Raw genomic sequence first — 25,334 nt, 5'->3', positions numbered from 1 at the left:
TCTTCTGCTCTAGCTTCAATACAACAAATAGTATATAATGAGGCATCTTTTTTCAGGATGGCTTCCAACAAACATGTTTGAGGCATCCATTCCATTGTTGCTAAAAAAAGATAAAGACACTTTGCTCTGCAGTAGTTGCAGGCCAGTTTCTTTGTTAAATTTAGATAAAAAAAAAAAAAAGATTCCGTGCCCTTCGCCCTAGGTAAGTGTTGCGTGCTGTTATTTCCCCTGATCAGACAGGCTTCATGGCTGGTAGACACTCTTTTTGTAACACCAGAATACTTTTTTATTACCATCCTTTCTTCAATTTCCGATATTGCTGAGGTTATACTGTCCCTTGATGCTGAGAAAGCATTCGACAGGGTTCAATTGGAATATTTGTTTTCCATTTTAAATATATTTGTTTTCAGCTCAGATATAGAATGGATTTGATTATTATATTCTTCCCCTGTAGCATCTGTGTACACCAATGCAACACATTCTAAAACCTTCCCCTTTGTTGAGGCACTAGCCAAGGTTACCCCCTTTCACCTCTATTAATTTGCAATGGCTATAGAGCTATTAGTAATTTGGCTGCCAAGTCATTACTCAGTTTGGAACCTCTTTTAAAACTGTCTCTCTATGCAGATTTCCTTCTTTTATATATAACTAACCCCACGTCATCATTACCATCAATCCTCCAAATTTTGATTCGTTTTTGCAAATTTTCTGGTTACTAATTGAATCTTCAAAAGAGTGAACTGTTCTCAATCAATTTAGCAGCTGAGACACTTTCTCAATATCCTTTTTCCTTTAAGTGGGCTCAGGAAGGATTCAGCTATTTAGGCGTGCTTATCACTAAATCAGTCACAGCTATTTTCAGAAAAAAAATATTTTAATTCCCTTCTAGATGCTTATAAAGAAGATATTCAGAAATGGTCCTTTCTTCCAATATTGCTAATTGGTCGTATTTGGTTCAAATTAAATTTTTACCCAAATTCTTATATCTCTTACAACACATACCCATTTATATCAACTGGTGTTTTTTTTTTTTTTTTTTTTTTTTTTTGTTACTTTGAATCAGATAACTTTCTCTTTTCTGTTGGGTGGCAAAAATGCATGGATAAGAAGAAAGGTTCTCAAACTTCCATTGTCGAAAGGGGGCCTTGCTTTACCAAATATTCAACAGTATTACTGGGCTTGTAATATTACTAAGCTTTTGTATTGGACCAACACTTCAAAAGATTTTGAAAACCCTGTTTGGATCCAAATAGAATTGTAATTCTCAAAATGTTCCCTTTATTCAAAGATTTGCTCTCAGCTTCCTATAAATAGTACAAATGTCTCGGACAGTTTAGTGGTGACCAATACCCTTAAAATATGGGTTCATTTAAGGATGCATTTTGGGTTAATCAGACCATCATCTCTTGCACCTATAGATTTCAATGTATCTTTTCTACCATAATGTCCAGTTTTTCGTGACTGGTCTTCTAGGGTTCTTGGGATGGTCAGAAAAGTTTAATCTTCCTAAAACTCATCTTTTTTTGCTTCTTTCAGGCATTTTGTACAAAAAACACAAATCTTCCTCCTGATTAAAAAAATGTATACCATTCTTTCTCTTAGTCCAGATAGAAGAGGGCTAATCTCTGTTATTTATGAATCAACAGATTCTTTGAATTTGGACCCCTTTGGATAACTCAAGAATACCTGGCAACAAGAGCTGGGGCTAACTATAAGCAAAATAGACTAGGATTACTTGAGTTAGTACATTCTTCTTCCGTACGTGCCAGACACAGTTTGATGCAATGCAAGATTCTTCACAACGCGTACTACACTCATGCTAGATTAGCCAAAATATACCCAGACAGAAGTAACACTTGCAATAGGTGTCGACAATTGCCAGTAAATCACACTCACATGTTTTGGTCTTGTCCAAGACTGACAGAGTTTTGGTTTTAAATATGTGTTACTTTTGAAGTATCAGCCACTCCAAACCCTTTTACAGTTCTGTTTGGAATTTTTTTAAAAGCCAAATTTGCAGTCATCAACACAAGGCGTTGTTGCTTTTACCACGCTGTTGGCTAGGAGGCTTATTCTCCTTAAGTGGAAAGATGCATCCCCTCCTTCATATGACAGATGGATATAATAAATTATTTTGTGTTTAAAGCTAAAAAAATAAATAAATAAATCTGTTTTTCATTAAGAGGGTCTATAAAACATGGAAACCTTTGTTGAATTACATTGATACTTTTGATCTGTCACTTGAAGATGCAGAAGAGGATTAAGAGTTTTATATATTTGTTAATATATTTATTTATTTGTTTATTTATTTATCTTTCTCTTTGTATAGATATTGTATCTAGCCCAGTTTGTGCTGAATGCAGTGTTTTCAGACTTTGGCCATTTCTATGTTTATAACCAACTGAAAAAAAAGCACAAATGTCAAGGCATGTCAAAGCATCTTCAGGGCCAAAAAACCGCCTTATACCCCAAAGTGTTAACTACACTTACAGTATTATTGCTATTTGCACTTGTCGCTTGTTTGTGTTGTGTGGTTGGGATACTAGGGGTGGAGGGGATGGTAGATTTGGAGGGAGAAAAGCATAGTTGTGGATTACTAATGTTTTGAATATATATATGGGGATGTTTACTTCCGAATCCCGACTAATGCACCTTGTTCTGATTTACTCGTTTTTACATGATGGGATTTCTTTTACACACCACATGAACATCTTCATAGAGTTTTATCAAAACAAACTATTTCGGAGCTGGCAATTTTGCAGGGACACCCTAACATGCTGCCTACATAAACAGCTTAGTAGGTTTTAGAAAGGAACTGCAGATGTTCTCCACCAAAATCTTGATCCATAGCCTATATCTCATTACTGTGATATACAATGACTCACACCATCCTAGAAGATTTTGCTCATACAGCCCACCCCTACAGTGATGGTTCTCTAGCAGAGCAGACGGATGCCCATTTACAAGCGCCAAGTGATTGGTAAAATAATAATAATAATAAAAATAAATAAATCACACATGCCGCGCAAACTCTGACCTGTGTCTGGTCTACAGACAATGCAGCTTAAATCATTAATCAGCCATTCCGTTTACAGCAATCAAACAAGCCCTTAACTGAAGCCCTATTGATCAGGGCAGAGCTCCTGTGACAATTTTGGCAAAGGTTGAGTCACACCTCATTAGTCAGTCACAATCCACCGTTTCAGCCTCTGCTGTCTATTTCAGAGATGTAAAGGGGAAAAAAAAAATCTGTTAATTCCTAGTGGATCCTTCTCTTTTTTTCAGGCATTTCAGCTTCCAATGTACTGGCTCACGAAATAGGGCATAGTGACACAGAATTCCCTGCATGTAGAATTTGTGGGCCACTGATGCTGATGGAGAAGGGTAGAGTTCTGGGAGGGGGATGAATAATGTATTGGCGAAAGGCTTCCCTGTGTGAAATGCTCTCGTTGATATGTTGGCACTGTGTTCAATGCCTGAGAAGAACAGGGGGGGAGACATCTTAATGACAGCTTTCCCCATTCAACTCGAGACTCCACATGGCACTAAATTGTTACCTGAGCCCAAGTCGAGTCTATGTGACTGACGAGCTAATAGCAATCTGCCTCTACTTTTCTTTGATCTGGTGCTATTATGAGACTTAAGCCTGAAATCGGAAACGACCAGAAACAAAGGGCAACTGTATACAGATGCACTAAGGAATAGCAAGGTCTTTCCAGATTCTAATACACAGCAGTGTTCTTCATATCCTAGTTTGCAACTCTCGGGCTAATCTCTGCGGTTCGTGGGAGATTGAGAGGAACTGAACCTACCACTTTCCAGTGAGAATTTAAGGCTAGACAACTGTGAAATTAAAGTGACGACCACTTCCACTGGGGATGACACTAATTGCTGAATTGATTCATTACAAGCAGGGATTTTTTTTTTCAATCTTGGTCCACTTAGTCCATCTCTTAAATGTAACCCAGGATAGTGACACCCACACTAATGAGTACCAAAGTTAATTATTAAGATCAAATATCAACAAATACTGATCACATTTCATGAAGGCATGTCTGGAGGCAAATAATAAAACTTGTCATTTAGCAACGATTAAGAATCAAAGAGCTGGAGGCCACAAGCATTAATCACTGGATGTTAAGGTTCTCCTAGATACTGTGGATGCAGAGAACACAAAGTTAAGAAACTATGGGTTTTTTCTGACATGTGAGATGCACAAAACCTTACTCTAGTGCACTTCAGAGCTAGAAAACATGCCATAGATGCCTATGCTGACAAAGGTTTGGTAAAACAATGGATTTCAGGGAGAAGCTTTGGTTCATTTTATCATCTGGGCCTTGCAGAGGTGCAAATAACATCAAGATGTTTGAATTCAGATTTATTTGGTCTAAAATAAGCTCAATAATGAATGTATTGCCATACTGGTAATGATCTTGGATCATTTTATGCTGCTCTTAACATTACAAATGACACCGCAGATGTTTAATTCACAACTAAAATAGTATAATAGCATAATTCATGTTGACAGAAGTGACAGTGAAGCACCAACACTCAAATGTACACCCACCTCATTAATGTCTAGTCCATGGTCTCAATTTATGTTAACACTTTCACTATTGTAGTCGTTATGTGACAGCGGACTTCCTAAATGAAATGCTGCGCTTCCTGAATGGCATATTTACACTGATTCAGCCAGAGATAATTATTCTGTTTGAAAACATAGAAAGCTGCTTTACTGCCTACATAGGTAGCTGCCTAGGAAGATGACAGATTTGGAACACTCTGCATACACAGTATCTTTGCATGAGAGATTTGTTCTTGCAGCACAAACAGAATAGTATGGTGCTAGCAACACCAAGAAAATGTTTATTACTCCCAAAGAATGCATTGACTGATAAATGTTAATGTAAATGTAAGTCGCTTCGCATAAAAGCATCTGCCAAATGCATAAATGTAATTGAGACTCGATTTACGATTGATTCCATTAGAGTTTGTCATTAGCATGTTGCTAAGCTAACAGTGTGACAGTGCACAAACACATAGCACATGCCTATGATGCTGTCTAGATATATCCTGAAACAGAATATTATTCTCTTTCGGGAATAATCCAATCCTGGATATGAAAGTTATCTCAAAAGCAATTAAATAATACGAATGCACTGAGATTTTGAAGTCACTGACTGATCAATGACTTCTGACAGAGTCCTATCATCTTCAGAGCCTCTCCACATTCACTGTGACTATGAACCTTAATAAAGATGAAAACATTGTCTGTGAAACCGCAGTTGATGGATCAAAGGTTCTGACCTGATTCTGGACAGCTGCAAGTGATCATTTTCATAGCTGCAGTTTGGATATAATCCTGCTAAGCCTTCAAAAGAATTGATGTAGACGATGATGATAGAGAGATTCAAATAGCCCAATTTCATTCCCCTTGCTCCCTGAGCTGATCTAAAATGTGCAAGAAAGTAGGAATTACAACTACAATCAAAGCAGTTGTCTTACCTAACGCTGGCATCAAGAACTTGCAGAATAGGATACTTAATGATCTCATTACACATTGATAAAACTGCTGATGACACAGGCTAATCAGTGGTAAATTCAAGACTGTTACCATTGTTAGTGACATTTCTTGCCCAAAACCTGCAATATAGGGCTGTGGAGGATAAGAGGAGACAGATTAGCCTCTCACTGCCTGTAAATGCATTGGGTTGACAGGTGAATGGTACAGTCACACTCACAGTCTGTTTGACTGTGACTGTGTATTTATCTATGCATTCATCTTAGCTGTGAACACTGTCTCATACCTAGACCCTGCACCCGCAATGTCATAGCAACCCTAGCAGCCACATAGTGATAATAATGATAATAATAACTACTCAAAACGACTCACAGCAACACCCTAAAGCTAACAGTACCTTAGCAACCTTCCAGAACACCCACGCAGCCACATCACAAAATGTTGAGAACCACTCAGAACATCTTAGCAACCTAAAAGCAACACCCTTGCAGCTAGCAATCTTAGCAACCACCCAGAACTCACTAGCAACGACATAGCAAAATGTTGGCAACCACTCAGAACATCTTAGCAACTTTATAGCAACACTCTGACAATGACTTAGCAAAAACGAATTATAGCATAATACGTAAAACAGCACCATCCTAAAGAAAACACTCAAAACACCAAAAGAACCATTTAGCAACACCTTGCAGCTAGAAACTGCACAGTTATAAGTTAACAACAAATCACAACTGCAACGTCCTAAAAACCAATCACAACACATAAGCAACTGCACAGCAACATACTAACAACAACAACTCAAACACCTTAACAGTAAACCTCATAGCAACACCCTATAGCTAGCATTGCCTTAGCAGCCACTTAGAACTACCTAGCAATCACTCAGAATATCTTAGAAACTGTAGAGTAATGTGTTTAAAAACAGCAACATCTTAACAACCACTCACAGCACCTTAGCAACTGCACAGCAACACCTGCATCACACATCACCTTAGCAACCACCCAAAAATCCCTAGCAACAACTCAGACCACCTTAGAAAATGCACAGTAATGTGTTAGCAACCACTGAGAGCAGCAACAACCACTCATAGCACCTTATAATTTAGAATGTCATAGCGATAGCGATGGCAGTCTAGTAAGGTCATCACAACAAACCAGAACACCCTCGCAACTGCTTAACAAAACGATATCAACGACTCAGAACTGTTTAACAACACATTAACATAATAGCGTTGAGTTTTGAGTTGTCTTACTGGTTTCAGTCTTAAAAAAACATTCTGGAACTGATGAAATAATTTTTATTTTATTTTATTTTTAGTAGAAGAGAGCCTGTTATACCTCCAAGAGCTTGATTACATCCAAATCACATAAATATGTTTGACAAACAAACCCACATTTAATATGAATCAATTTGTTTTCTCGTTGGCTGCCCTCATCTCAGGCATGAGTGTGTTTATTTAGGCAAGACCATCTGAACACTAACTACTCTAAACCAAATCATATCCATGGCAGGATCTGCTGAAATTTTGATGAGAGTTCAGACAACACTTGAAGTCACTTCTCTGCAGTATTAAAGACAAGTTAGCCCTTTGGATGTCCTGGATTTTATTGGATTCACACAAAATCAATGGACAAATTCTAGGCGACATAAAGTACTAGATGATGTGAAAAAGCTCTAAGAACTAGAAATTACTGTGAAAATATATTGGTACAATAAAGTTATTCCGAACCTAAGAACATTTTAAAACTCAAAAGACTAAGAAGTGCTCTCTCTCTCTCTCTCTCTCTCTCTCTCTCTCTCTCTCTCTCTCTCTCTCGTTCGCTCTCTTTTTAATAAATTGTTAAATTTGATATTAGAGGTAATATTATACTGAATCTGCCTAAAATGTGTATAAGTGATCTCATCTTTCAATGCTAGCAACCACTCAGAGTATTTTAGCAACTGCACAGCAACACCCTAACAACCCCATTGTTTTACAGTCTTACAATAAACCCTGCTGCTAGCAATGCCTTAGCAATGCCTAAGCAACAAACCACAACTTCCTAGAAACCACATAGCAAAATGCTAACAATCGACCAGAACACCTAAGCAACTGCAGAACAACATCCTAACAACCACTCAGAACATCACAACAAAAGCATCCATAACCCATCTTATTTCCATAATGTAAGAGTTTTCCGTTTAAAATTATAAACCATTCAGAACAACTTAGTGACTGCAAATAAATAAATACATAAATAATAAATTCAACAATGAAATTTTTTATTAATCTTCATTGCTTTGTATGCATGATTAGTTAATTAAACAGCTGTCCATTTCTTTCATGAAGTCTTCTCACTACAGCATCTTGAGGGCATTCGATATGCGTCTTTTTGGAATTGCTCTCAGGTGCATCTTCTCTTCTAGTTGACATAAGTTCAGTGAGCACATTTAATTTGAATCAAACGTAGCCCATTATAGTCTTAATGTCAGCGGTTATGCACACATACAAACATACTGTTGCTGAGGATAATGATGTTGAAGGCATTCCACTTCAAACAGCAATACTGTAGGTTCTCAACCATATGAAAAAGCGTTCCCTTCGTCCCCCACAGGATAAGCGCTGTGCCACTTGTGCACCAAAGCAATAAGAGTGATAAACAGTATGAACTGCCACTCATACAGGATAATCAAATACACAAATTGGGATCATTAATAACCATCTCCACTCTTCAAATCCTGAGTGGACTGTAAATCGCTTCATAGATAAAAAATTATGAACATGCCGTGGTGGTTGGCAAATCTGGCATGCAAAAAGAAGATGACAATTACCTGAAGGTAGGTGTGGACGTAGGTGTTTTATTTGGTTTAATTTCAAAATAGTCTGCAAAAATACTCGCACAAAGGAGAAGTGAAAAACGACTTAGTATGAAGTGAGAAATGTTGCTAATCTGAGTTCCACCGCACTGACAGAAGAAATATATCCCACGTCCCTGCTCAATTGGACTGTAAGTCCAATTAACAGATTTTGTTGAGTGCTGTTATGTCTGCTATGTGACTCCAGATAGAATCCATATGCGATCTGCTACTACGGTATATAAGATTTAAGTTACTTAGCTTTCTATATGAAATTTTGGACTTTTAATTCATAATTCTTATTTGACATGAGTACAGAATGTTATAAGATTAGCCTTTACCAAACATTTTTTCTGTAGTGTTCTATGAATGAGACTCAAAACCACTATCAGTGAAAGTACAGGAAAAGAACATTCGTTATCCACCTAAATTTGTGGCCATAAAGTAAAACACCCTGCCAAACAGCTCTGAGCACTGTTGTTTTTGCCAACATACTGACCTCTGAGCCAAAGTATCCTTGGAAAACTTCACAAAGCAAATCATAAGCCTTCCCTCTAGCACTTGAGGCACACTCATTTTTTTTATTTTTTTTTTTTATTATTTTTTTATAATTACACAATACATTTAGCCAAGACATCAAAACATCAATTGCTTAATCTCCCCTCCAATCTCACAGGAAAATTAAAATATTTAATGACGTAGGGATTTTGAATGAACTTGCATGATTTGAATAGTATGGAGCCCAAAAAAATGTAAAAAAGCGGCTGCTTGGGATGAGCGTCATCACGCGTCTCAACCAATGAAAGCATTTGTTGTGTGCCTAAGAGAGCTACAGCGTGAAAGAGAAAATATCAGGTGCGGACAGAAAAATGGAAAAAGGTACCGAAATCTTAAATTGAAAAACTTTATTTAATAAAACATTAATGTTGTAATGTTTTATTTGTACGTTAATGTTATATTTAATTTGACTACATTAATGTTTAAGTTAAGATTTACAAGAAATGTTAACTGCTACTAACTTTTAACTGCTGTAAAAAAACACTTTATTTGTTTAAAGTTTTGACAAACAAAATGTTATTGCAATTATATTTTATATATAATTTGTTAATTTGACTGATTTTGACAAATCTGTTGAATTGTTTCAAGGAACAGCATCTATGCGTGCGTTAGTTGGCCAATCAGAGCAGACTGTGCTTGTCGGAGGGAGGGATTTTGTAGAAAATTACACGTTTGAGAGAGGCTGGGCATAGAGGACCTACAATAATGTACAGTATTTGAAAAAAATCATGTTTTTTTTTTAACATTAAGGCATGTCAACATGTTCTGTTACACCAAATGATTTTTAAGTATTTAATAATGATGTTTAAAAAAAGAATCATATGACCCCTTTAAAAAGCACAAAAAACAATTTGCTTACAAATCAACCAACCCTATAATACTTCTCATACTTTTCTTAAGAACTGCGAAACAATCTTGAGTTTATTTTGTTTTCATACCACAGGCTTCATTATGCAACCCCAATTACTCATCATGTCAGGTTACACCTTACCATCTAATTTGTTCCCTAAAAGGTACAAGTCAAGTTCCAGTAATTGGCTTCACTTACTAATGAGGGACATGTACGTATGTAATTAATTTTCTTTCCTTGGGGCACATTACACTTTGTTTTGCAAGACATTTGTCTGAAAAGTGTCTCAGAGACAGAACATCCCCACCCTTAACAGACAACTGTGTTGTTTACATATCCATTTATTTGAGAGGTGCACTTCTTGTTTTGTCTCAAGCAATCAACTTTGTATGCAGAGAAGAATGAACAAAGCAATCCAAACATTTCTCATTGAATAAGGCTTCTTTTAAAAAATATAATCTGTAAACACTGATGAAACTGAAAGGTTGTCATTAGTACAACCAAAATAAGTCTCTTATAAACTATTTTGTTTACTCATGCAGAGACCGCTTTGAGTTTTTCAGGACTTTCTCCTCAAATACTTTTTGTTTATTGTTTTGTCCGACCCACCTGCTTCTCTGGAAATCTGCATGAATGCCTCGACTCCTTTCTCGCCATAGCTTCCCTCCGAGGCCACTGTAGACACGTAATTCCAACCCATCAGTTTCACTATGTCCACCATGGCCTGCGCCTGGAAGGAATCGGGAGGTACGACGCGAGAGAAGAAATCGTACCGGCGGTCATCGCTCAACTCTGGAGCGGTAGAGGCGTAGCTGATCTGCGGAATCTAAAACCAGACAAAAATAAGGTGGTTAGATTGACTGACGCTGTGGTTCTTAAACTGAGTTGGTATCTAATTTATATTTCCATCAGCTCTTATAATGGAAAATAATGGAGTGTTTCCCACCATGATTCTGAATTGAATGTCAATTACTCAAACTTTCATAGGCAATTGTATCGTCTGCCTGTCTCTTTGACACATCAAATTATGAATGCTGGTCTAATGTGGGTTTTTGCAGTGAAACTGTGCTGCCTTTGGTTCCCTCTCTATTGATATAAGTAATATTTACTTAAATTAGCTAATTTAACACTATTGCCTTGATTTTTATTTATTTATTTATTTGTCTTAATTTTTTTTTTCCCTCAAACCTTAATTTTATTGAATAGACTGTGATATATGTATAACATGTATTATAGAAATATTATGATTATATTTGTTTACAATTATTTATGCAAATATGCATTATGAATATATTTTCAAAAGTAATTGTAAACAAAGGTAAAATATCATAATATTTCCAGAATCCTTGTTCCATCTAAAATTGTTTGTTTGTCACTTGCATTAAAGGAATTTTATTTTCTAAAGGCGTAACAATGAAGAAATATTAAATGTTGATACTATGCAGTTTTTGTTCAGCTAATAATAACGTTCCATAGTAAAAAAAAAAGTATGAGTCATTCAGAAAACTAATATATATGTACAATTGTGTTTTTGTTTGTCTTATGGAAGACATTTTTGCACTACCATCACCAACTAAAGCAATTACAGGTTGCCTCTTTCAACTCAAGTCAAGGTCCTGAAGCAATAACTCGCCATTCAAATGTTCCAAGTCAAATAATGTCTTCCACAAAGAGTTTCATCCACCCACAGCAAGCTTTGACTATAGACACCTTGCCCCAGAACAGGAGAAAACAGAGATCATCTTGAGGAGAGACCTAGAGTTCCAAAAGCAACACCCCTCCTCATTCCTCCATCTTTCTTGTCTTTCACACTTTTTCTCGGACACGCACATAATATCAAGGCCCTGGATCGTAGCTTTAGCTCTTGTAAGCTGCCAACAGTGTATTTATGTGTCTGTGTGGATGACATGAAGGGTCGTGATGAACACTGTTCGGCTTAGAAATGGCGCCCCATTATTGGACTCCATTAACTTGTCTATCAGGGTGACTGATCTGATGGTGGTGGATACTGTGTTCGCAGAATCCAGTGGCCTGTCTTGTGTCAACTCAGGAAGTGTAAGAATAAGGTGTCCAGTCAGGCTATTTATCAGGTTAGGATGTCTTTTATTCAGCCACACAAACAGAGCCAGAAGAATCTTGTGGCATCTTGTGGCCTTCTCATTCTGAAGGCATTACTGCTGTCACGGTAAAAATTGGCGCCTAAAGCAGGATTACCAATGTGATGATCAGATAATTCTGGGACTGAGAAACTGTAGGCACTGATGTATTTTGCTTTAATTGTCCCTCCAAAAAGCGACACAAAAATAAAATTGTGACCAAATCCTTCCGAAAGTACTCAGTCCATATACAAATTTGCTATGTATTTAAAGAAGCATGTTGAGAGGAGCCTCTTCAAATAAATGCCTGGACAAGCCACGAGAAGCCAAGCAGGATCTCTCACCATATATTATTTTTTGTATTGCTACCATTATTATATATAGCTGCCTTGTGAGCTGGTAAACAGGGTCTCCAGGGTTGTCACACATCCAAACAAACATCCTCGTAAGTCAACATTTGGCGTTCAAAACAACCTGAAGGTTTTTTTTTTTTTTTTTTCACCTGCCAGTGCTTAATGCGGTCATGACCCTGGAGTCCTCTGCCTGGGCCAAAGACAGATGAGTTTCTGGATAACAGATCTGCCTTATGACCGCTGGGGGTCATTTTTTGCATCCACTCGAAAGGTCAGGTATGTTGACAGCACTCATAAAAAGAAACAGATGAGGTATTTGACAAAGGGCTGACCTGGCATTGATTGGAGTTGGAGTGCCTCTGCCTGAGTGAACTGGAGAATCACTGTAGACCGAGGCTACAGCATTGGATGTGTGACATGGTGGATGACATTTCCAGTGACATTTTCTCCACCTCCATCTTCCACGAAGCACGAACAAAACTTGAGACATTAACTTTTATGGTGGTTGAGAACTTATAGAAGTAGAACTATTAGAAGGCTGAAGAAAGCAGATGCTTACCCCTTTCCCATTCAACAGAAGGCTGTCAAGTTCCAATAAGGCAAAAAAAAAAAAAAAACATTGAACTACCTTAAAAGTAAATTTGTGCACAATATTTCAAGTCTTCTGAAACTTATCGGAAGTTTGTGTGAGGAATAATTAGCTAGAATAATGTACACAAACCAATTCTGAACCAACCAAGTGCAAAATAAATTCATATTGACGGCTTTTATGGATTTTTTTTTTTCTTGTTGGAGCTTACTACATGCCAGGAGATATCCTTTTACTGTATGGAAAGAGTAATAAGAACATTCTTCAGAATTTCTCATTTTATGTTGAGAATTTAGAAGTTATACTGGTTAGAATGATCAAGTAAATGGTTTTGGGAGTGAGTAAATGGTTATTTCTAGTGAAATGCTTTCTGCCACACAATGGCATTGTTCACCCTCATGGTGTTCGTTCACATCACATGGCATGTTGTTGACCGTGCCATTTACATTGAGCTATCACCTGAAGTAATTACAGCATCAACCACCCATTTCAGTAGACTTTCACACAAGGAATCTACCAAATGGACTGAGGCATACAAAGGCCTCACCAAAAGCTTGGGATTACCCGCATATGCCTGAACTTGCAATTAGAAGGACTATATAAATCACAGAGAAATGCTTGGGCTTATAAAGGCCAAGAATGTCTATGTCAAGAAATCTTGAATTTAAAATGTCCAACAGATGTAACTACCATGCCACATGCTGGCATCTCTAATGTTCTAATATGTGACACAAGGACCCAGAATGAGTCAAGCTGAGGAAATCAAATTAATATGCGGTGAGTGCCGTTGATGTGAAGTTCATTTTTCTCGTTCTTAGTGGCGGCGGATTTTAATCACTCTGACCCGCTGCACAGAGCTGCAGCAAATCACTGATTTCATTACAAGTGCCCATTCTTCCAAGCCTGCTACTGACTGTTGACTGAAAGAATAGCAGCCCGGTTTCAATTCCTTGACATATTTTATGTGTCACAGATAATGGTGCATGGAATTCCCTAGGGTGAAGTAGAGGGGAGCGAAACATCATAATGTCAATAATCACTGCAGTGAAAGTAATTTAGGTAAAGAATGCTCTTAGCAGATATTCAGTTGGCGCTCTGGAACACCTAAAGAATTTATTTTCCCGCCTTTGTTAATGTTCACGTTGTTGCACTAACTCTCTTACAGGAAGCTAATCCTACAAAGCCCTCTCGAATGGCATAATTCATCACATGTGAATGTACTGTCATGGAGTAGATTATTCCTGTTTAATCTGGTGGTTTCATTTGTCTATTCTACACATCACGGGAAACCAATGAAGATATTTGGAAGTAAAGTTGGAGAAAATTGTCATTGTTTAACAACATCCTAAAGAATAATAATTTGTCTCACCAAGAGAATGACTGAAAGAGTGTCTCACTCCCTACATCTCGTAATAAGGAGTCCATTGTGGATGTGGATATCGAACGGTGCCACAGGGGAAAAGGCTTAACAATTAGGTCAACAAGCAAGGTATGAATCTTTCCCTAATTAAAGGCTGCAGTACAATAGGCTACAACAATGCCACAGTACATGTATGTCAGAAAAACCCAAACGCTTCAAATGACTGAGACCTCAAAGACTTCTGATTGGTTAAACAACAGCAGCTAGAACTTGCACTACTTGCTTTCACTGCGCACAGAGTTTAGGGTTTTCTGTGAGATGTTATAGTTTGTTTATTTTATTATTTTTTAAAGTAAAGATAATACACTGGTTATGTAGTTATATTGGATCCTGGTTTCTTTTAACTACAGCAGTTAAGTTCTTGCATTTTGTGACAATTGGATCATGTAAAGCCTCCAGCCAGACCAACCTACAAAACCTCAAACAAGCATCCACTCTCAAACATCAAAAATTCCCACTGCTAGAAACCAAAACCGCATAAACTGAGCAAACTCTAGACACCATATCCTGATACCACTGCTGAGCCATACACAAACACGCTCAGATCCTACTGCATGAGGAGAAAAATATAATTCTTTTAAAAAATGAAACATTTTTCACATTCATTTTTTCAATTAAGAAGCATGATTTGTCACAGTTCATTGACATCATCAAAACGAAGGATACATTATCAAGGGAAGGTAACAAATTTTAAAATCTTTTTGACACAACAACACGGAAAACTGCATTTTGTTTACTTTTTTGATGTAAATATGTACTGTGTAGATATTTTCTAACTGTAAGAACAGTACAATCCTGTAAGTGGAAGCTTGCAAATTACAACATAGGTAATTTACTTACATAAATCTTAAAGACACAGTAGCCTGATTAATTACATTATCTCTACACCAGAAATTAGATTCTCAGATACTTAAGTATTTTATTTTGGTAATGTTGGGCACAAGCCCACATTGTTGAGTCCGAGTCGAGTCCTACAGTAGTATTTAACCAATTGAGTTAATGTTGTTTCTTATTTATTTTTAACTTTAACTTTTTTGGTTTTGTCTGAAATATTCAAAGTGTCAGAGTCTAAGTTCTTTCCAAGTCCAAGTATCCTCCCGCTACTCCATTTTTTTATTTTTTTATTTTTATTGCACATAGATACAAAGGTTTCCCCCACTGTTCTGTTGAAGAAAATCCTCAAACTTTAAGCTTTGACTTTTCTTTAGAAACCACCTCAAGCACTGCAGCAACATGGTTGCTTCCGGTATAGACACATAGGAAGTGTCAGAGACAGAGAGTGGGAAAAGGCTGTGAAAAACAAAACTACAAATTAAGCCATTATTCAAAACTGTATACTGCAGCCCATTTAATAAAATTTATAGGAAACTGCTGAATAAGAAATAAGCTTTATATTGTGTCCATGTTTGGTGTTATAATAGTCATTTTGTAACAAACTTATGCAAACAGGCACTGTAATATTTACCGGTGTCCTGACATTTTATCCTACCCGGGTTTACTGCGCATGCGCACATCAATATCGCGTCCTTTTTCTCATGCTTAACAACGATATTTAATGTATCTGCATTACTGTAAGGGTAGGTTTAGGGTTGGGGTAGGTGTAGACTTTAATAAAAACGCAATCTAATTGGTAAAAATAATATTTATTGTTAGTTTCCTGTAGCTGTATCCCTTCTAGCTACAACCGCGAATATAACACATCATTACTGTATTTGCAGTACTGTAAGGGTAGGTTTAGGGTTGTGGTAGGTGTAGACGTTAATAAACCACAACTTTACAGCAGCATAACTTTTTCGTTGTCGAATTGTACTACCCACTGTTTTAGTGGAAGGAAAATCTGACAGCGTAGGACAAATCGACAGAACACCGGCACCAAGAGGAGCATCTAAATCCCAAAGCTTTTAAAAAGAGCACCGCCATTACAAACAACAGAGGATACGGCTTAAAATATCTCTTGCCGACTTATTCAAATTGAGATCCTGTTCTATTCTGCAGGTAAGTATGGCTTACTCTATATTTTATCGGCTGGGGATTTCAAGAGCATGCAAATGTCTCTATTTCTAGGTAGTTCGTTTTGATCCTTATTTTTGCAGTCTGTAAACCAGGAATGCAACGTAGCTTAAAATAAGTCGCCCATCCCATCCCCAACAAAACAGACTCACGCTCACACATGCATCAACTACAAAGACCCTGAAAAGCATCAGACTCACAAACATCAAGGTTAGAGTTGTTTGTGTAGAGAGGTCTTTTGAAGGCTTTTGGGATTCTACAACAGTATCTGCAAAACTCCATCGAGTGTCACATTTCGTCGACTAGATTGCAAACCTGATGCTGTCAGATTTGAGTAAATATAGCCATTAGGTGTCCTAAATGTGTCAACTTAAGGAATTGAACTAGGTTTTAATGCAATTTCATGTTGATTTTCTCAATTTTTTTTCAAATCTGCCACTTACAGGAAGTCCTAAATGCAACATTTCCTGTTTATTTTATCATAGACTGTCCTCTGCACCCAAATCTCATCTGAATGCAGTGCAGTCCATCGCTTCAAACAGAACCATTGACTCTTTCATCTTGCGTGTGCTGCAACGATAGCCTGCAGAGACATGCAAACTAATGAGCCTCAAGCTGCAGTTGTGGGTTGATAGTAGATGCCACACAATATCCACCAAATTACATTTGTTAAATTAATTTGGAACAGAGAAGTGTGCCATTGAAATGGAATGTCATTCCCTGGGGAAGAGGGACTGTGGAATTGGGGAAAAGCTGGTGTGTCCGTCTTTACCTTTTTGAGTGAAAAATATATATAAATAAATGGATTTGGGCTCACGAGGCCAGTGACTGCAATACCTGAGCCTCATCTGGTGAATGCGATGAAGCTAAACCTTTTACCCACAGGACAGCTATGAAATTGGATCACTGTGTTGTAGGTTCTACTGTCATCTTACAGTGTGTAAGATTAAACCTATTGACACCTCTTCAAAATGAGTGTAAACATTGCAAGATCAGGCCAGGGAAAGTAACTACCTACTGTAAATGTTTAAGACATGAATTATTATTATTATTATATACAAACATTGTCTTTTTACTATTTGTTTTAAGATATACCAGTGCTAAATTTGAGTCAAAGTTGTAATTTTCAGTTGTCAATTAGTTATCGTCATATAAACCATGTACAAAATACAAAGACAATCTTACATTAATGCTTCTCCACAGTCTAAAGACAAAATAGAGCTATAGTGTATATAATATAAAAGTTATTAACAATAAAATATACATGTGCAGAAAGATCAATATTAACAAATGGTTATGTTAGTGTATTAATATAGTATTTATTAATATTAAAAATAAGCTTTCATTTGTTATCGTTTTCAGTTTCCTTTATATATATATATATATATATATATATATATATATATATATATATATATATATATATATATATATATATTGTTTTTTTTTGTCTGTGTGTGTGTGTTAGAAATATTTTATTTAAATTTAAGTAATTCAACTTAGTTTCCAATGTAATATTTATATTTTATTTTAACTTTTTTTCAGATAATTCTATTAACACAATTAAAACCAAGCCCTATATTCAATATTCTGTTTCAGCTGGATATGCATCACCTCACTGAAATAAAGTCGACAGCAACATCCGGTTCACGTGGACTTCAAATTACTGTCAGATGTATTAAAAAAAACATATATATCCAAAGAAATACATAACGCTTATGCTGTTATAATATAATATAACAATTGTTATTAATACCAATATTTTGGAACAGCTGAATGAAATGGTAAATATTTGCCACTAGATCAACTAGGTTTGTGGCATAGATATTTTAGATTAATTCAGATTTAACTAGGTTCACAGCAAATATACTAAAATACAGTGGTTGAAGAATGATGTCACTTTGTAGGCAAAAACCCAGAAGCAAGTCAGCATTTTAGCTCTTCTGCTTCCATCTTCCCAGAGTCAAAGGTTTATTTTTTATTTTATTTTTTATTTTTTATGGGATCTTGGTTAAATCCCTAAAATAAGGTCAGTGCATGGTTCACACAGGCTCAAGATACTTTCACATTTTATACTATAGCACAAAACACACCAGTTACACCCCACCCCACTTTAAACTGATACATTTCTCAAAAAAAGACGGTTGCTAACAAGTTATGATTGGGACAACAAAGAGCCGTCGGAGACATTAAGCGTCATTAAGCTGAACAGTTCAGCAATTTACAGTGTTTTCCAGTTGTAGTATAATGCGTTATACAATTAATCGTAGAATAACCAATTAATTGCTTCCCACATTTTATAGTGTTGGTCGATGGCCTACTGGTTAGAGATTTTAACTCATAACCCTAAGGTTGCAATACCACGACTGAGGAGCTCTTAAGCATGGCACCGAACCCCCAACTGCTCCCTGGGCACCGCAGCATAAACGGCTGCCCACAAAAAAAAAAAAAAAAAAAAAAAAGCTTATGAAAAAAATCTTATAGCCATTTTTGTCGAGGGAACCAGTGTCACGCTAACAGGCGATTTGCCTACAAAGTGACATCATAGTTCCCCCACTCTATTATGGACACAGTTAAATTACATTTATTTAACAGATTATTTACATAAAAATGCTATACATATCAAATCATTGTATATACTGTATGTCATGCGATCTGGGAAAACCCGTCGGATTTCACACTGGGCTGTATTCAGGAATTTCAGAAAAATAAGTTGTATGTAAAAACAATTTACTGCGGAGCACAAGAAAACTACGCAGTCTGAAGCTTCTCACTTTTTTAGATGATCTGGCTCTTCTCAGTCTACTCAATCGTGGTGAGGTCAGTGGAGCATGTCCTTCAACAAAAAACGACCATATAGATCGTTTGTGCAAGCACCTTATTACGACCTATATTAACGTTATAAAGTTAAGCGGCCTATAGCGGGTGTAAAAATAATGAAAGTATCGCGTTGCGTCTGCCGTCATGAAATGACGTATAACTTAATTACCAATCAAAACGCACGTGTATTTAAATTAGGGATGCACCGATCATGATTTTTCATGGCCGATTCCGATACCAATATTTTACAAGCAAACTGGCCGTTTCCGATACCGATTTCCGATTTTTTTTATTTTTTTTATTTTTTTTAAGCAACAAACAAGAAAGAAGGAAAGTGTGCATAAACAAGATATTTGGTATTTAATAGGCCAAACTTGCGTTTGGTTATTGAAAACAATAACTGTAACCATCTGAAATTAACAGCAGTAACTGCACAGTAAGTAGCCTACTTTCAATACAAACATAGATGGTACAGACATCAGCATTTATATTTTGTTTTTGAATTGGGTTGAAACTACAGAGAACTGGCCTTAAATAAAAGATTAACTGTAACCATATGAAATTAAACACAATAACTGTATTCTACAATCCAAACACCACAATCAACACACATTTAATAAGATGTTTCTTAATCAGCATTCAGTATTTTAGTTTTTAAAATTGGTTTTAAATAAAAAAAGGTCTTTACCAGTGAGACTAAATAAAAGTATGCTATATAAATACATTTTCCAAAATGTTAAAATCAAATAATGTTGGTGCAAATAAATCAAAGATGCAAAGTGTTTCATTCATCCAATTAAAAAAAATATATATAGGGTAATGATTCATATCTATATTTTTTTTTACTTGAGCCAATGAAAAATAAATAACTTTGTCTCAAGTAAAAAAAAAAATATAGATGTGAATCATTACCCTAAAATGTTTAATTGGATGAATTTCAGTGTGATACAGCAGGTGATTTTTTTAAAATCAATTTTTAAATCAAATAAAAATAATCATCCTAATGCAGAATTGACGTTTATTTGTGGCGTTTCAAACGTGTATGCAAGTTCTAATAATAAAAAATAAATAAATAAATAAAAAAATTCAGTTTTGTCACAGTTTAGTCCGTTTCGTTTCTCATCCAACATGTGAGAAGCTGATCTGAACATCTATTCACGGTCTACTCATGTTCAGGGCGCGGACCATTACAGTATATGCTCGTGGAGCTTCAGTGCGCAGGAAAGGCTCTTATTTGTGCGTAAGTACACCAACGGCTGATCGCTTCCTGCTATCTGTGCCTCAGACATGAAACTCTGCATTTCCAGTACTGATCGGCTGCCTGTGTCCTGCGCACAGATTTCGAAATACTCTTCCACACAAATGACGTAGCGAACGATTATAATGTAGTCTGTGCACGCGAGCGCACTTCCGGAAAAATCGGCTGAGAAAAGACCAAAAACCGGCCGATTGCCGATCGCGTATTTTAAGCAAAAACCAGCCGGTTCCCATTTATGGCCGGTCAACCGGTGCATCCTTAATTTACAGTAAATGCAATTTGTGGACTTTTTACACAGATCTCACAGTAATTCATACATATTTTACTAGTTGGCGTATTCGAATGACGAAACCTAACCCCACCCCTAAACCTAACCCTCACAGAAATCATGCTAAATTATGATTTATTGAGCATATACATTTTCATGCACGTCCGTTCCCTGGGATCGAACCCATGATAGCATGACTACATATCAAGGTATAACGCAATAATCTACCAACTTAGCTACACGAAATGCAAATCAGAGAGCAAATAAAAAAGTACAAAACATTATTATAAAAATGACCTTTTGCCGATAGGGGCACCATTGTAGTATATATGCTCTGATGGGTCGTATTTCATGGATTTGGACAAACGACCTATAGAAGCGTATTGTTTGGAGGACAGGTTGGGTCAGTGTCCTAAAAGATGTTATAATGGACTATTCCACATCCAGAGATGAAGGATGGGATAAAGTTATTTCAGAGTACAGTCTGTTACGCACAGGTGAGCTGCGCTCGCTTACAAGGTACACTATTCATACTATCCAAACATACAAGGGGTGATCAAAAGTTCAGAGACTATGTCCATCATGATAAACAATGGAAAACTGTCCTCTTCAGGGTAGCATTAGTCTGTTTGTGTCATGATGCAATATAGCACTCCAGACAGACAGTTTTTTTTTACATTTATGTTAAGATGTACTGTGCAGTGACTGTTAAGTAGCACTGCTAAATTAAAAGTCTGAATCCGATGGAGGGCAAAACTTTGATAACAGACAGGCTGTTTCTCTCTGAGAGGGACACATTTCCATTGCCAGTGGAGAAGGAGACAGCTGGTCCTGTCACTGAGCTCGGCCATGCTGCAGTAGGTGGTAAAACTCCGGAGAGGGATATCTTTTCCAGCTCAAGCTAATTACTGAGCCTGCATGTTCTCAACAGACTGTGAATGACTTTGATGCAGAAGGCATTTCGTTTTATTTCAATTTAATGTCCTGTTTGTGAGTTTAAATACAGATGAAGTCGGTAAAACAGTTTATTTCAAATACATTTTCCACCCTATTGCTAATTACGACGATATTATAAAGATGAAATATTTTAAGGTTGAATCACACAAAGGCTATCTAGAAAAAAAATAAAAATAAAAAAAAATAAAAAAAATAATAATAATATATATATATATATATATATATATATATATATATATATATTAAATAAAGGGAATTACATGTTTAATAAACAGAATTATTATTAAGACTTGATGAATGATTGTTTATGAATTGTGAATGACAATAATAATACTTTATTTATTTATAGTATTATTTTAGAGCACTACCATTTGTATTAGTACCAGTACATTAGTATAAGACTACTATCAGTACTAGCATCATTACAAAGTCATAGGACTGAATAGGTATAGTAGTGTGAAACTAGTATTATTACCTTACTAGCATTAGTAGAGGTATCAGTATAGTGATATAACAATAGTATTAGTACAGTGCTAGTATTAGTATAATATTCTAGTACTAACAATAGTGCAGTATTAGAATCAGTAAAGTAGTATAGCACAGATATGATCACCCTACTATAGCATAATTAATGAATATATTGATCTAGCGCTATTGCAGTGCTAGTATCATTATACTTGTCTTGCACTATTATTAGTTATGCTAGTAAAAATATAGTAGTCCATCAATTGCATTATTGTGCTACTACTATTAGCATAAATAACCATTATAATGATCTAACACTAGAATTAGTACAGTATTAGCATCAGCAGCTGCATTATACTAGCATTACAGCAGTAGCTAGTATAAGCATAGGAGTATAACACTAGTATTATTACCATACTAGGATTAGTATAGAAGTATCATTGTTGTCTTGTACTAATATTAGTACAGTATCAGTAAACATACAGTAGTATAGCATTATTACCCTAGTAGAAGTATTATTATACTGATCTAGCACTAGTATTAGTACAGCACTAGTGTCAGTATATTATTCTAGCACTAGCGTTAGTGCAATACTAGTACCAGTATAGCTGTCTAGCACTAATGCTAGTACTGTGCTCAGATAAGAATAGAACATATTAAGAATAGAACATCACTAGATTCAGTATTATTCTAGAAATTGCATTTGTGCAGTATAAGTACAAGTTTATTTGTCTCGCATGACTACTACTACAGCACTAGTGTCAATAAATAACTGGCGTTACTAGTACTAGTTGTCTAGCACAAACATCAGTGCTTCAAAAGACTCAGCATGAAGTTATACAGACCTGGACAGGTTTTCTTTATGATTAAACTTGAACTGCTTATTCTAATAAAAGAACCAAGCATTGTTTCCAATATGATGATGCTCGGCTAACCAATGCCAGATGATTCCGGAACCTCCTGCCAACAGCCACATGACACATTCAGTGGTTGTTAGCCAGAGACTGCTGAGATGCCTGCCTGCATCACAATTCATCAAACACATACTACTTACTCAAACTAGCCATGCAAAAACCGTATTTTCCTGTAGAGCACATTCTGGAAGCAGAACCTCACACCTCAAATGTGTGACATGATGGAGAGATATACAGAGAAAAGGAGTGGCTCTATGAGACCGCGAGGAATGAGAAGGACAGACGTCCTGCCAGGAATTCTTCTGCCATCATTGAACCACGAGGAGTGCAGGATGCTGTTGACCGCTGAGAACGAACTGTAGTCATAGCAGTGTATTTTAAGACAGACACAGCATGCCATCACACTCCAAAATGAAAATCTGTTCCATCAGTAAATGACAAACAAAATGGAGTGCACCTGTATACAAAGATTTATGTTCTGTCCTATAATTTATTCTGTGTGGTTGAATCAACAATAGATCAGCATAGTGGCATTTTCTTGCACTTTGTACCCAGAAGTGCTGCATATTTGGTCTCTTGCTAGTTGTATTGTTTATGGCTCTCCCTGCCAATCCACTGAAACAAAATTAGGCTGAAAATATAAATAAAGATCTGAATAGTGCACAGTATGAATATTATCTGCATCTGCTTATTCCATCTGAAGGCACGAATGGCAGCAACCCCGGCATGACCGACATGTTATTGATGAAATGATATGATTTCATAATAGCCCCGCAGTAAAGAGATTATCACTGCCTGCACTCCCTCAAAATGGTGTTGCATGGAAAAAGATAAGACAAACAAACACAGTCCCTTCCCAACAGACCCTGAGGGGAACATTAGGGCTACGAGGCATAGCGATGTACGAATTACTGATGCTCAGTATATCCACATAGTCCTGTAGCTTCAGGCTTAAAGTCGATGTAGTAACCTGGAATTTTGTGTGTTGCTATGTTGTTGTGCAGCAAAGCGCATCTAGATTGAGTAAATGGACTGTAGCGTTTGGGTCATTACGGTGTATTACACAAATCTGGAGCATTTGACCCACACATTTGCAGTTCTCAAAGGTTAAATACTCAACCAACCTCCTCTTTAACCTCATGTTTAAGTTTGCACCTTACACCGTCTGGTAAATGACTCTTGTAACTTTTTATTAAATGTATTTCCAAATGAATTGCTATGATCTTAATAGTATAACATACTATGTTGACATTAATAATGCATTGCAACCTGGCACATGCAGTGTGACTGACTGAACCCACATTGGGTCCCTGAAGTCATTATAGTAAGTGAAGTGAATTCATTTAGTCAGTTATTCACATAGACACCCATTCCACAGCCCCAAAAGTTTATTCAGTTTTTAGAGTTAAACTATTCAGACTTGGCAACATGTTGAGGTGAAACATAATGATGTATAGTTTGCACTAATTCTACAACCAACCTGGATGTTTAGCTCTTAATTGAACAAATAAATAAGTAAATAAAGACAATATCATAGTTTTTCCTACACACACATATATATATATATATATATATTTTTTTTTTTTTTTTTTTTTTTTTCAAGACCATTAGTCTATTTGCTTTGTACCATGACAGTTTTTTTTCATGAATTATGAAAAAAAAAAATATTATTATTATTATTATTATTATTATTATTTTAAGAAAACAAATATCTAAAATAAAGTACTAAAATACCAAAGTACCAACATACCAAAATAAGCTATAAATATCTAGTCAGATATATATATATATATATATATATATATATATATACACACACAATCCACATTTATTTGACACATTTTGAACAATAACAATACTAAAAAAATAAAAATAATCATTATACATTTGCAAAATAAAAGCATGTACCAAAATTTTCTTTTAATGTCAAAGACTCTTCTAAAACTAGCTTCTATAGTAACTGGGTTATACCATGGTGTATTATTGGTTAATTGTGGGAGCAGTCAATCTGTATGTATAAGTCATTGCCGATAATAGCGTTTTATAATGTTGGTGGCTGGGGGCTTGGTCCTGGATGCCAGGTCACTGGCAGAGAAGAAAACATGCTCTGACCCCCAGGGGGTGAAGTCACCATCTGTGTAGCCGTCATTAAACTAATGAGCCATGCTCCGCAAACAAGAGAGCTAACAGAGAACCGCTAAGCAGAAGATAAGTGACGTTAGCTTCTTCTTTTTTAGCTTGTGGTGAATAACAATCTGTTTGCTAGCCCTTTGTTTATAACCACCAAACAGTTTCTTTAACTTGTATGTTCAATTTGTCAATGATCACATAACTCTTTTTTCGCTCTGGTTTGTTTGTACTACCACTAAATAGCATAATTTGCAAGATAACATTAGGATTCTGCCCAAAGTACTTGTAT

General features: G+C 36.3%; 1 protein-coding gene across 3 annotated transcripts in view; it reads right to left on the bottom strand.

Moving 5' to 3' along the window:
• Positions 1-25,334, bottom strand: part of LOC113065154 (metabotropic glutamate receptor 7) — a 168,673-nt gene that overhangs the window by 114,108 nt on the left and 29,231 nt on the right. For all 3 annotated transcript variants that reach the window (XM_026236376.1, XM_026236375.1, XM_026236377.1), the window contains exon 2: positions 10,375-10,591. In XM_026236376.1, the coding sequence (XP_026092161.1) occupies positions 10,375-10,591 (217 nt within the window). The remainder of the gene's footprint in view (positions 1-10,374; positions 10,592-25,334) is intronic.

This window comes from Carassius auratus, chromosome 47 (genome assembly GCF_003368295.1).
Source record: "Carassius auratus strain Wakin chromosome 47, ASM336829v1, whole genome shotgun sequence".
Classification (NCBI taxonomy): domain Eukaryota; kingdom Metazoa; phylum Chordata; class Actinopteri; order Cypriniformes; family Cyprinidae; genus Carassius; species Carassius auratus.
This window is presented reverse-complemented; position numbering and strand designations above follow the sequence as displayed.